Genomic DNA, 12,887 nt, shown 5'->3' with positions numbered 1-12,887 from the left:
GTGAGAGTCAAGGGAGGAGGGCCCCACTCACATCGGCCTCACAGACATGATCTAACTCTATGAGGCTAGGATGGGATATTTCTCTCTCTCTCCCTCTGCTGGGTCTCACAGTACCAGAGGTCATAGTTGCAAGGTCCCGGAGAGAGGTTCTCTCTCCTCTGGGCTTTGCATCACTATACCAAAGTTGGGGGGCACCCTCAACTGAGCCTCACAGTGATGACCCAGCTGTGTGAGGCTCTGGTGAGGGTACTCTTTTTCTCTTTCTATCTCTGCTGGATCTCACAACTATAATACAGTGAAGCAAAAATGTGTTGTTACATCTCTTTCCTGGTTTTCTGACTCTTTGGAAACAGCCTCAAGAAGGAACATTCTGCACAATAAATACTTGATTTGCACAAGCACATGTAGAGGGTTAAGAAGTTAACGCCAATGCTAAAATACAGCATGACCTTTTTATCTTCACAGCTGCTGCACTATGTGAGGAATGTTAACTTCCAGAGCACAGCAGGGGACAAGATATTTTTTGATTCCAATGGGAACCCGCCACCAGCCTATGAAATACTCAACTGGAAAATAACAGCAGAAGGAGCAGCAGAGAATGTGGTGGTGGGAACGTACCGGCTGGAACATACATCAGACCCAGTGCTGACCCTTAACAACAGCCTCATCCACCTGGGCATGTTTGAGAAGGTGACTAGAAAGGCCTATTCATAATGAGCTTTTAGATACCTATGGTATAATCCAAGGCTTCATGCAACCCAAGTGCATTTTCTGAGGAGGGTACCCCTGTAAGGTGATACTGTTATGTTTACATGCTTTGTCTCTTTGAATAACTATTTGCATGCCAACAGGGGTGAGACCTTGTCTATAGCGCTGACTCTGTTGTATACTGTGGGGATTTCATGAGGGGAGATGTAAAGTGTGTTTACAAAATTATTGCTACAGTGACTATTATGCTTCGATAAAGTGCCCTTTTCAGTTAATAATAATGGTGAAGGCCCAGCCGTTTTCTATGTAATCTGATTACTATTTTGGATTTCAGGACATGCACAATTGAACCTTGAAAATCTCAGCTTGCCCACCTCCCATTTCCTTCTTTGATACATATGTACCTGTGCCTGTAATTTCTAAAACTGCTGAAAAGAAATTAATGAATGACTGGTGTAGGAATCTGGCTCTGTATATACTATACCAAAGTGAGGTATAGTGTGCACAGAGTCCCAAATGTGGGCAGAGGTAAAGTAGATAGCAATTGACTCTCTATTTGGGGTAGCGGGGTTGAGCATTCTGGCTTTATTAGAGGATAGTGTTAAGCCTTTGTTGTACACACTCAGTCAGCAAATGAATTCACACACTCAAAGACTGAGCTTCAGACCAATTGTTTTTGTATAAAAATATTCCTTTAGTTATTTTATTTCCTAGAACCAGCCAAGCCTGGCACAGGTAAGTGATAAATACTTTGCAGTTAATATACAGTTTGGATTGTAATTGTATATGCACTCTGTTTTGACTTCCAATATTGTTGCTGAGAGATGCAATGATTTATAAATACAGTACATATACTTTGAATAGTATTTTTTAGTAAAATGACCAGTACATTACTTTCAGATTACTTTTCTTACACAGTGCAGTACACCTGGATACTACACTGGGACATTTCCTGTAAACAGGTAAGTCAAATAATTTTTGTTAGTTAGAACAATTTTAAAGAATTTCTATAGGTTTTCCAACTCAAGGCATAGACTTTTCATAGAAAAACATTTGGGGGCATATTTACAAGGCCCTTGTGCCACTTTTACATCATTTTTAATATGAGAAAAGTGACGCAAAAGTGGCGCAAGGGGCTTGTAATTATGACCCTCAATGTTACCCCTTGGAGGAAAATAGTGTTATCGGTTTAAAGGTAAGCACTTTGTTGTGGGAGTTGGTGTTCTGGGGTTAGACTCAGGGGTCCCCCAGGGTCAAGGATGCACTCTTGTTACACCTTCAGCTGCACTAGGGCAGCCGGGTGTAGAGTGCTCAGGCCCAATGTTATCCAATGGGGGATAGGGGGCCTCCGGTTGGTGGCTGTTGACGAGCAGGCCACTGGGTGTGTAAGCAAAACTCCTTGAATTAAGCTCAGGGCAAATGGGGGTTTAGGCCAGCACAAAAGATACACCCTCAGCGGCAATGGGACGGCAGGGTGCAGAGTGCTCTTTTGGCATCGGAAGCCCTGTAGCTTTCAAAGGGGAGTCTCCGGTCTGCAAAAGCACTGCAGACTTGGGACAAAGGTCTTCTGGGTGTGACCGCCACTTGGAGAGGTAAGTTGAGATCATGGGGGTTGGTTAGGCACCTTTTGTTGAGCCACCCAAGGCTGTGGGGTGTTGGGTGCAAGGGTGCCTTTTAGAGTGGGATCTTCTTACCAGCTCCTGGTCGCTGTTGGGGCGACCTTCCGGTTTGAAGCTGCAGGCATCGGTTGGAGGCAAGTCTGTGGGCGTCCCCCTCTTGTTAGATTCGGCATGGCTGTTCGGTCCTTCTTCTTCTTTTCATCTTGCAGGTTCTTGTCTGAGGAAGCAAGGTTCAGGGGTGCCCATAAATACTAGATATGGGGCATTACAGGTAGGTAATTGGTACAGTGGGTGGGGGGTATAAGCCTTTCCCTTCTTGGTCGGGTCCCCCATTTACAAGATGGCGGGGACTGAGAATTGTGCTTCACTTTGCCTCCCCCACCTGAGGGGCAGAGGTGGGCACACCTCGCTTCCTCACTTGTTTTTCCCACTGGTTCTCCCGCCCAGAGTGGGGAAGAATAAAGTGGCTTGGGGAAGCTCACAAAGGTGGCGAGCCATGGAAACATCCCCTTCGTGGACACTGCCCATCCTGAAGGAGGAGGCTTGGTACCTTGTCCCAGGATTTGCATTGTTGCAGCCCCCCGAGAGCAGCAGGCTTCTGACCCAGGGGTCCGGAAACATGTCTGGTGGTGGCAGCTGAAAGCCTGGACACTAGTGGTAGGTAGTTTTTCAGGGGGCATCTCTAAGATGCCCTCTGTGTGTATTTTTCATTAAATCCCACACTGGCATCAGTGTGGGCTTAATGTGCTGAGAAGTTTAATACCAAACTTCTCAGTTTTCAGTCCAGCCATATGGGGCTGTGGAGTTCATAATGACAAAATCCCAGCACCATATACTCTTAATGGCATCACTGCACTTACAATGTCTAAGAATGGACTTAGACACTATAGGGGTACAGGGCTCATGCACATGTACCCTCACCTCTGGTATAGGGCACCCAGCTAGAGGGGTGACTGATTTGTGCCAGGGCAGTGGGTTGGAGGCATGGCACACAGGGATGTGTGCCATGAAGGCAGTGTGCGAGGGTAATGGTACAGGGCCTCTAAGGGTGGCACAGTAAGCGCTGCAGCCCTTTAGAGGTCTTCCCTGGTCTCAGTGCCCTGGGTCCCTGTGGTACCACTTACCAGGGGCTGACCAGTGGTCAGAGATGCCAATTGGGTTTTGTTTTTAATGCAGGTTTAGGGAAAGAACATAGAACCGGGGCACCTGATTGGCAGGAGCCCAGGGCACACTTAGTCAAAGCACATCAGCAGTTCAGCTAAAAGTGGGGGCTACCATGCAGAAAGAGGGAACTTTCTCACAATTGGTATTGTGTTTTAAGGCCACAACTTGATTTAATGTGCTCTTCAATGACCTTCAGTTATAACTGTACTGTGCAGAGAGGATAAATGCCCTTTAATTAGGTCAAGTGACGTTCACACCATAAACATTATCTCCTGTCAATTCCCAGAGCCAGCAAAAGTATTATGAGTATGTAAATGCTGAGGATTACCAGGCATATTTTGGATGTCTCTGGCAGCTTTACCTGTCAAAGGAGACATGTAGTAATCTATGGAAGAAACAATGTTTCCACTGTTTATTTTCCAGACAACTATTCTGGCTCCATATTTGCAACAGAAATTGATGTGGCTAATTAGTGACAGTTAATTACTCTCCCCATAATTATGGGTCTGAGTGTTGTTGATTCATGTTGAGATTTAGTTCCCGGCCAGATATGTTCACACCTGTGGTAAAATATCTCTTTTTTGTGTGGTCACCTCCATTTTGCTATGAATTGTATTGCTGGTTTTATGACTCTGTTGTTCAGGGTCCTCTGTATGAGCTCTGGTTCATAAAACACATTGTTGAATTCCTGATTGGCATGTTACCTCCCCTGTATCGCCATAGTAAATGGTGTGGAAATTACACCTATGGCATGGAAAGTTAAATATTACCCGTAGTCTGCAGCACTTATTGTGCCTTCCACTAGTGTGACAAGGAAACCATGTCTTCTGGCCTATCAATGTAGCCTGACTGCTGCATTAGTTTAAACCTACTGTCCTAGCAGGGAAAACAGTCATTTAATTATTAATAAGTCACTCCTCAGTAGGCCTTGTTGAACACAAATTAGGGTGCCTGGTATTTAAAGGAGGGGCATTTAGAAATATTGTTGGATTGTCCCTACAGTGACAAGCGCCCAAAAGCTACTTTCACTGTAGAAGAGATTTACAGTGCAGATTATTCTTTTAACTTTATTGTATCTGGTTTGGGACAAGTTAGAGAAATGGATCAACCAGTATGTTTAATATTTGAAAAACATCTTATTCAATTGTGAAACATCTAATTCAATTTACTTTTTTAATAAATTGGGAAAAGTTGCCCCCGGGATCCTTTCTCTCATTTGCTAGGGAGTGTTCAGGAGTCACCCCTACACACAAGCTAGTGAAATATACAAAGATGGCACCTCATCCACAGCTCAAAAGAAAACACTCTGGACCTGCCTAAGAACAGAAGAGTTCAAGAGAAACAGGGGAACCCTACTCACTAAGGAACCAGGGTAATAGTTATATATCACTCATAATATCAGTGACTCCGCTCGCAACTTAAAAAATTGCATGCAAGCAGTCTCGTCATGGATGGTGCAAAACTATCTGAAATTGAATGGCGAGGAGACAGAGGTTCTGATTTTCGGGGACAAGTTGGATACTTGGTCAGGGGATTGGTGGCCCGACTCCTTGGGTACCTGTCCAATTCCTGTCTACCATGGTAAAAACTTGGGAGTTGTGGTTGACAATTCCCTTCTTTGAATCTGCAGGTCTCCAGGACGGTGACTACCTGCTTTGGGCTAATTAGGCTCATAAGGAAAATCTCGCAGTTCCTTTCATTTGCTGCACCTAAACAAGTTGTTGGTGCACTAATACTGTCCAGATTGGACTATTGTAATGCCCTTTATTTGGGCATTAAAAATGGACAGCTGCGTCGCCTGCAGCTGGTCCAGAATGCCGCTGCAAGGCTGGCGATGGACTTGCCTAAACATCACTCAGTCTCGGTTTCCCTCCTTTCTCTTCACTGGCTCCCCATGGACCGCAGAATTATGTTTAAAATCCTCTGCCTCACTCACAATGCCTACTGTGGCCTGGGTCCGGTGGGCATTAGAGCTTTATTTCAACGCTATGCTCCCAAGAGGAAACTCAGGTCAGCAAGCAAACATTTCCTTATCGTCCCGAGGTTTAAAAGGATGAGATGGGGTGGGAGAGCCTTTTCACCTGCTGTAGCTAATTTGAGGAATTCTGTCCCTGACGATATTTCGGTACAACGATCACACACGCTCTTTTGAAAGATTTTAAAGACCTGGTTGTTCCCTGAGATGCTGGTCTGAGTGTGTCTTCGCCTGCCTGCACATTGCTTTGCTTTTAGCGACTTGATGCCCATGGGCTAAGTTAGCGCTCTACAAGTCCTATATTCATTCATTCATTCATTTCCACGCATAAATTCCAAAGTTGGACTTTCTTTCTGAAAATTAAAACAATCATGCCATCCTCACCAAGAGAGTTTCCTTCCATGGTGACAGAGGCATGTGCACTTTTCTGTGCCCCTTACCTCCCGGTTTTTCCTGGAGGTGATGGACATTGAAATACTACTCCATGTATGCCCATTTAATTTAGGTAGGCTGACATATATTCAAACTTCTAATAGCCCTTTTTACGTCAGGCCATCGGAGAAGTTTGAAAATAGCAGAGATGATGTTGTCTCCACCATCCTCAAACTATGGTCTGTCCACGCTTAAGTTTGGCAGGTGGACCATAGGGATGTATGACGTTACAACGCATGCTTTTACCACGCATGCCTTTACAACGCGGTTTTTACAACGCATGCCTTTAGAACGCATAGTGCTTTGGGGCGCTGGATAGTGAATAGTTTAATTTACTATTCCAACTCCAATCCCCGTGGATAGTAGGGAAGGTGTTGGATAGTACATTAAACCTATTCCCTATCCTAGAGCGCCCCCCCCCAGCGCAATGCATTGTAATGGTTTGCATTGTAAAAGTTGCGTCGTAAAGGCACTGCGTGGTAAAAGTTGTGTTAAAAAAGATGTTCCCCGGACCATAGTCTTAGAGGGGAGGGAACTCTGTTGTCATTGAGATGGAGTTTCCTCACTGCCAAGATCTAATTCTAGCCCTAAGTCCAAAGGTAGAAATCTTGACTGGGCAAAGGTGCCACAAGTATTCCGCTGACTGGAGGACTCTTCACGGTGCAGGTTTGTACTTTTCTGGCTCAGAGTTTTTGCTGTCAAAACAAATGACTTTAGTGAGAGCTCACTCAACCCCTATTCCTATTTGACTTCAAAGTGGCATCAACTAGATGCAGCACGCTGCATTGTACCGCTGGAGGGTCTTCACTTCCATTTCAGAGACTATGGGTCTGATTTAGATTTTGGCTGAGAGGCTACTCCATTGTATAAGCAATAGAGTACCCTCTCTGCCAAACTGAAGGTCCGTCCATCTGATTTGCAAACAGGTGGACCTTAAGTATAACAGTGACAGAGTCTACTCCATTTCAATCGTTGACATACATAAGGGCCATTGGAGGTTTGGCCATTCGACGTCCCTCCAGATTTAGAGTGGGCAATAGAATGGCCAGGTTGCACTGTCTGTTACCTCTGGGAAAGACCTAGCATTAAGGATCAGTCAGTATGGACAACTGGATTAGCCCTGACCGGCACACTACTCCCTCTCTTCTGTCGAACGAGTATAGGAATTTTCACACACAGAAAAGATACAAGGTGCTCTTCAAAGGTAATTTATAACAACATTTTTTAGAAAAACATGGGCCAAAGTGTTTTGCGATGATCATCACTACTTCAAGAATGGAAGTATTTCCATAAAGGTTACTTCAAAGCAAAAACCAAAAGAAAGAAACAATTATATATTGAATACTATAATTATGAAATCCAAAATTCATACTGATCAATATATACCTAACAGACGATATTCTCATTTCTAAGAGATGTGTAAATCATCCTTTCCATACAATTCCCCAGATTACCATCAGAGTCCATTCTTTAAACAACTATACTTCATATATTTTATATTACTGTATTTTAACTATTTTGCTAAACTTTAATCATTAAGAAAATATTTAATATCCTCTAACAACACTTAACAATACAATTGAGCATTTCTTTATTAAATGTGACTCCAGTTTAACAGGTGACATTGAAGTTAAATGAGACAGACACTTGATAATATTTCACAACAAAGGGGCGAATTCCGATCTCGCTCAGAAGGTCCCCGAATGCACTTCGGCTGTAAAAAGTATGAGCGGTACGCTTGTTCTCCGCCCGACTCATACAGCTGTACGAGCAAGCAAGTATGATGCGAGAAACGCAAAATCGCCAACTGAATCGTTTCTGGGTCCGAACCGCTCTGTACGCCACGTTCGTAAGCAAATCGTGCTGTGCAATGAAGGCAAATTCTGACCAAGCCAGTATGATGCAAGCGTTAGACAGCCGGATCGAGACGAAGTTTCTGGCTCGCAAAAACATCCCGGAAGCTGCCTTTGGGGGTCCGCGTTGGAATCCCGTCACCCGCAGCCTTACAACTCGGACACAGGGGGAGACCCAAGGGTCTCCCCAACACAGGCATGTACAATGCGGAGGGCACCAACGCGTACCCACTGTAGGGGGCGCCCTTGTGCGAGAGGTACCCATTCAGTCAACGAGAGCCCATATAAGTGTCGTATGACCGGCTCTGATTGACTTCTATGGGAGTCCAACCGAACCGAGTCCGGCAGCATGCGGCCGCATCGTACTCGCTCGGGTGGACTGTAGGAGTGCAGCTCGGTCAGAAAACACTCCGAACTGGTAGTAGATTAACATATTCATTGAATCAAGGTTTTCCAGAAACCAAAATTTATTTTTCAACTAGTGACTTTTTGATGTGACATAATAAGAACTTTTATAATCTCACAGTATTTTGTGATCATTGGTGACATATTGTTAACTCACCATTCTTTACTAAATGGGTTTACAAGATGTGGAGACAAGTGAAAACTCTTCTACCTTTATTCAAGGTCAAGCATATATTCTTGAAATCTCCCTTGCAGATTCTTTTCGGGCAGTAAAATCAATTGTTCCCAACAAAGCCCCTGGCCCAGACAGCATTCCCTCTGACTTGTACGCTTCAGTGCCAGATATTTAGGCCACACATTAAAATCTTATTATGCGGACAGTTATGATGGGGGGTCTAATACCGGATTTTTGGCACAGTGCAGATATCATCCCAATTTATAAGAAAGGCCAACTGGTCAACCCCGAGAACTACATGCCTTTCATTTTATTAGATGAGCTCCATAAGATCTTTTTTCAGTGGATCCTGGGAAAACTGTCTGACTGGGCATCAACAAACAACATATTTAAAAACCAGCAAGCAGGCTTTTGCCCCAAAATAAGCTTGCTAGATCAAATTTTTATGTTTAATCTGATTTACTTGAAAACCATCTTACTTGGTAAAGGCCATTTATATGTCATTTTTGTTAATCTTAAGTCAGCCTTTGTGGAGAAGTGTGGCTCAATGAGTGGAGAAGTGTGGCTCATTGATTAGAGCGGCAGACCCTGATGCAGAGGTCTAGCCCGGGACCAGGGTTCAATTCCGAGAAGTGGACTTCAAACTTCGCCCGCTCACTTTCCCGCCTTCGTCGACAATCGCACCTTGATTCCGCTCATAAGCAACCCACCATCAATAAACATCACTTCAGATCCTTCTTGCTCCGCCGATGACTCTTCAGAGACCACATTTTCCCCATAAAACTTTCTAAGTCAGAAGGTAAACCTTCCACTCCCAGGAACCTAGTCCCTGCATCTGACCCACGCTCCATCACGGTCATCCTTACCTTTTGATTTTGAACTGGTCTAACATGATCAGATGACCACGATTGACGCTTATTCGTATCTACGGTTCTACTTATTGGATTTTTATCGCTTTGGTATAATATTGTTTATTAATATGTACTATATTTTCCTAAATTGGCTTGGGATGTTTGTTTTGTTGTGTTTTCTCTTTATTTCTATTTGAGTACTGCATAAATACTTTACCCATTACCTCAAAGGTAAGACTGACTGTTGTGTTGCAAGCTACCAGAGAGTTAAGCATAGGTTTATTTAGTGACTCTAGTGGTTTATGTTGATAAGACTTGTGATTATTATTTGAGGTGGGTTTTCACTCTCTCAACCAATACTTCAAGTTCTTACAGCAAGCAAAACTGGGAAACCAAGGCTTCTGAGATTTTGTTAAATTCAATCATGGGTAGGTATTCAAGGCACAGTCTTAGCAATGTTGGTTTAGACTGCCTGAATACCCACCTCTGTAACATCCATTATGACAGATGTTAATTGTGAATGATGCTACCAGATCTAAACGAATGTGGACACTAACAGCCCAGCATACACCTCTCCTCTCAGGTTACACAGATTCAACAGCACTATCAGTCCCATTCTATAGTGTGGAAGAAAGTCTGCATATGCATGATGGGAGAGGCCACGCTGTGCTATGCCATACTGATTTGAGACCAAGATGCCCAATCTAAATCTTATTTTGAAATGGGAAGGAGAGAAATTGTGTGGTAGTTGCAAAGGTCTATCGAATCAAGGGGTCACTTCATTCCTCTTTCCTCTCCCACTTTCATTTATTTCCTCCCATCTTTGCCTGTTGTCCTGCCTCTTCATTGACAGCATTCCGTTTGTTCTTCTGTCGCAACTTGTTCTCTACAGTCCATCACTGTTGTCCTTGAGCCCAGTCAAGTCAGTTTCTCATCCGATTACTTATGACACTGTGGTTGAGTGTGTAGCTCAATGGTGTGGGGGCAAAGTAATCACTGAAATATTTGCAACAGAATGTAAAAGAAGCAAAAAATAAGGTTTTTCTCATAGGGTGCAGGGGACAGAAGCAACAGCATTTTAAACTTAACTCATATGCAGTAATTGTACTGCACAGATAGCAGCATTGCAGGCTTCTTGGCAACACAAACCAGGCAGAACACAGGCTAGAAGGTGAGATTTAATCACACAGAGAAGAGGTATACCTTAGGCAGCAGGACTAGAAGCTTCGCTCACACAAGCAGTAGAGGTAAAACACAAAAGTACCTTTGTAAGTTTTCTTCAAACATAGAAACATTGGCAGATACAGTGCAAGCTTTCCTCAGACTAGGACAAAAAAGGAATACTATAGACAGCAACTATAACAAGCACTGGCAAAGCCAATAGGTATTGCGTATACAAAGGCTATTGGCTTTGGCAATGTGGTTTTGCCAGTAAGGCTGCTATCCAGCGTGGCTACAAGTTAGTGGCAGGGGTGTCCTGGAGTGAAGTGGGGGGAGTAGAGTCCCGTACACTGTATTTGTTGGAGTAGAGAGGAGTAGGGGGAGTAGAGTGTCATAGAGTTGAGTAGAAGGGAGTAGAGTTCACTGGTTCAGTGGCAGAGAGGGTCGTAGAGTGCAATGTCAGAGAGCACTATCGTAGAGTGGTGCCGAATGGAGTGGAGTGTGGTGGAATAGGGTAGACTGGACTGAGATAGTGGGGTGGACTGGACTGGAGTAGATTGGATTGGGATAGAGTGGGTTGGATTAAGTGGAGTGGAGTGGATTGCAGTGGGTGGACTGGATTGGCATGGGTGGATTGGAGTAGATTAGATTGGATTACAGAGGGGTGGATTGACTTGAGGTGGATTGAATTGGGTGGGGTGTATTGGAGTGGGGTGAATTAGATTTGAGTGGGGTAAATTGGATTTGGGTGGGATGGATTGGATTAGGGTATAGTGGTTAGATTGGAGTGGGGTGGAATGTTTTGAATTTGGAGTGGGGTAGTTTGTTTTGGATTGGAATAGGGCACATTGGAGTGGGGCTGATTGGAGTGGGGCAGATTGTTTGGATTGGAGTGGGGCTGATTGGGGTGGGGCAGATTGTTTTGCATTGGAGTAGGGCAGACTGTTTTGGATCGGAGGGGATTGTATTGTTTTAGATTGGTGTGGGGGCAGAATGGTGTGGTGCAGATTGTTTTGGATTTGAGTAGGGCAGATTGGAGTGGGACAGAGTGTTTTGAATTGAAGTGCGGCTGATTGGTTTGTATTGGAGTGGGGCAGATTGTTTTGGATTGGAGTAGGGCAGATTCTGTTGAATTGGAGTGGGGCAGATTGGAGTGGTGCAGATTGTTTTGGATTGGAGTGGGGCAGATTGTTTTGGATCGGAGTGAGCAGATTGTTTTGGATTTGAGTGGGGCACATTGTTGTGGATCACATTGGAGTGGGGCAAATTGTTTTGGATTAGAGTGGACTAGATTAGATTGGGGTTGGCTGGATTGGGATGAGGTGGATTGGATTGGAGTTGGGTAGATTGGATTGGGCTGGATTGGGTTGATGTGGGGTGGGCTGGATTGTGGTACATTGGAGTGTTGGTGGATTGGGTGAGGTGGATTTGATTGGATTGGGGTGGGGGGATTGGAGTGGAGGGGTCTGGAGTAGGACAGATTGGAGTGGGGTGGATAAGAATGGGGCTGTCTCTTTTGGATTTGAGTGAGGCAGACTGGAGTGGGGTAGACTTGAGTAAGGCAGATTAGAGTGGGTTAAATTGTTTTTGATTGGAGTGGGGCAGATTGCTTTGAATGAAGTAAAACACATTGTCTTTGTTTGAAGTGGGGCAGATTGTTTTGGATTGGAGTGGGGTATGTTGTTTTGAATTGGAGTGGGCAGATTGTTTGGATTGGAGTGGGGTGGATTGTTTTGGATTGGAGTGGGGCAGATTGTTTTGGATTGGAGTGGGGCAGACAGGTGGGGTAATCTTTTTGGGATGGGGGAGATTGGAGTGGGGTAGATTGTTTTAGATTGGAGTGGGGCAAATTGGAGTAGGGTAAATAGTTTTCGACTGGATTGGGGAAGGTTAGAGTGGGATGGATTGGAGTGGGGCAGATTGTTTTGGATTAGAGTGGACTGGATTGGAGTGGGATGAGTTGGATTGGATTGGATTAGGGTAGATTGGATTAGGCTGGATAGGGTGTATTGGATTGGTGTGGGGTGGATTGAATTGGAGTGTGGGGATTGTGGTGGATTGGAGAGTGGTGAATTGGGATGGAGTAGGTGGATTGGGGTGAGTTAGATTGAAGCGGGGCAAATTATAGCAGGGCAGATCAGAGTGGGCGGACTACAGTGGGCACATTGTTTTATATTTGAGTTGGGTGGATTAAATTGGGGCTGTCTGTTTAAAATTGGAGGGGGAAGATGGGAGTGGGGAAGATTGGAGTAGGCAGATTGTTTTGGATTGGTGTGGGTGGATTGGACTGGGCAAATTGTTTTGGATTGGAGTGGAGAGAATTGTTTGGATTGAAGTGGGGCAGATTGTTTTCGATTGGAGTGGGGCAAATTGTTAGGACTGAAGTGGGGAAGATTGTTTGGATTGAAGTAGGACAGATTGTTTGGGATTGGAGTGGGGCAGATTGTTTCGTCTGACGTGGGGCAGATTGTTTGGCCTGACGTGGGGCAGATTGTTTGGATGAAAGTGGGGCAGATTGTTTGGATGGAAGTGGGGCAGATTGTT

At 44.6% G+C, this 12,887-nt stretch overlaps 1 protein-coding gene across 1 annotated transcript in view; it reads left to right on the top strand.

Moving 5' to 3' along the window:
- The first annotated feature begins 444 nt into the window (after positions 1 to 444).
- The window catches only part of LOC147678073 (vomeronasal type-2 receptor 26-like), a 124,307-nt gene continuing 111,864 nt past the window's right edge, over positions 445 to 12,887 (top strand). Inside the window, exon 1 of the mRNA XM_086945619.1 lies at positions 445 to 690. Coding sequence (XP_086801745.1) covers positions 445 to 690 — 246 coding nt within the window. The remainder of the gene's footprint in view (positions 691 to 12,887) is intronic.

Source organism: Lissotriton vulgaris, chromosome 12, assembly GCF_964263255.1.
Source record: "Lissotriton vulgaris chromosome 12, aLisVul1.2, whole genome shotgun sequence".
NCBI classification, from domain to species: domain Eukaryota; kingdom Metazoa; phylum Chordata; class Amphibia; order Caudata; family Salamandridae; genus Lissotriton; species Lissotriton vulgaris.
Note: the sequence above shows the minus strand (reverse complement) of the source record. Positions and strands in the feature narration are given on the sequence as shown.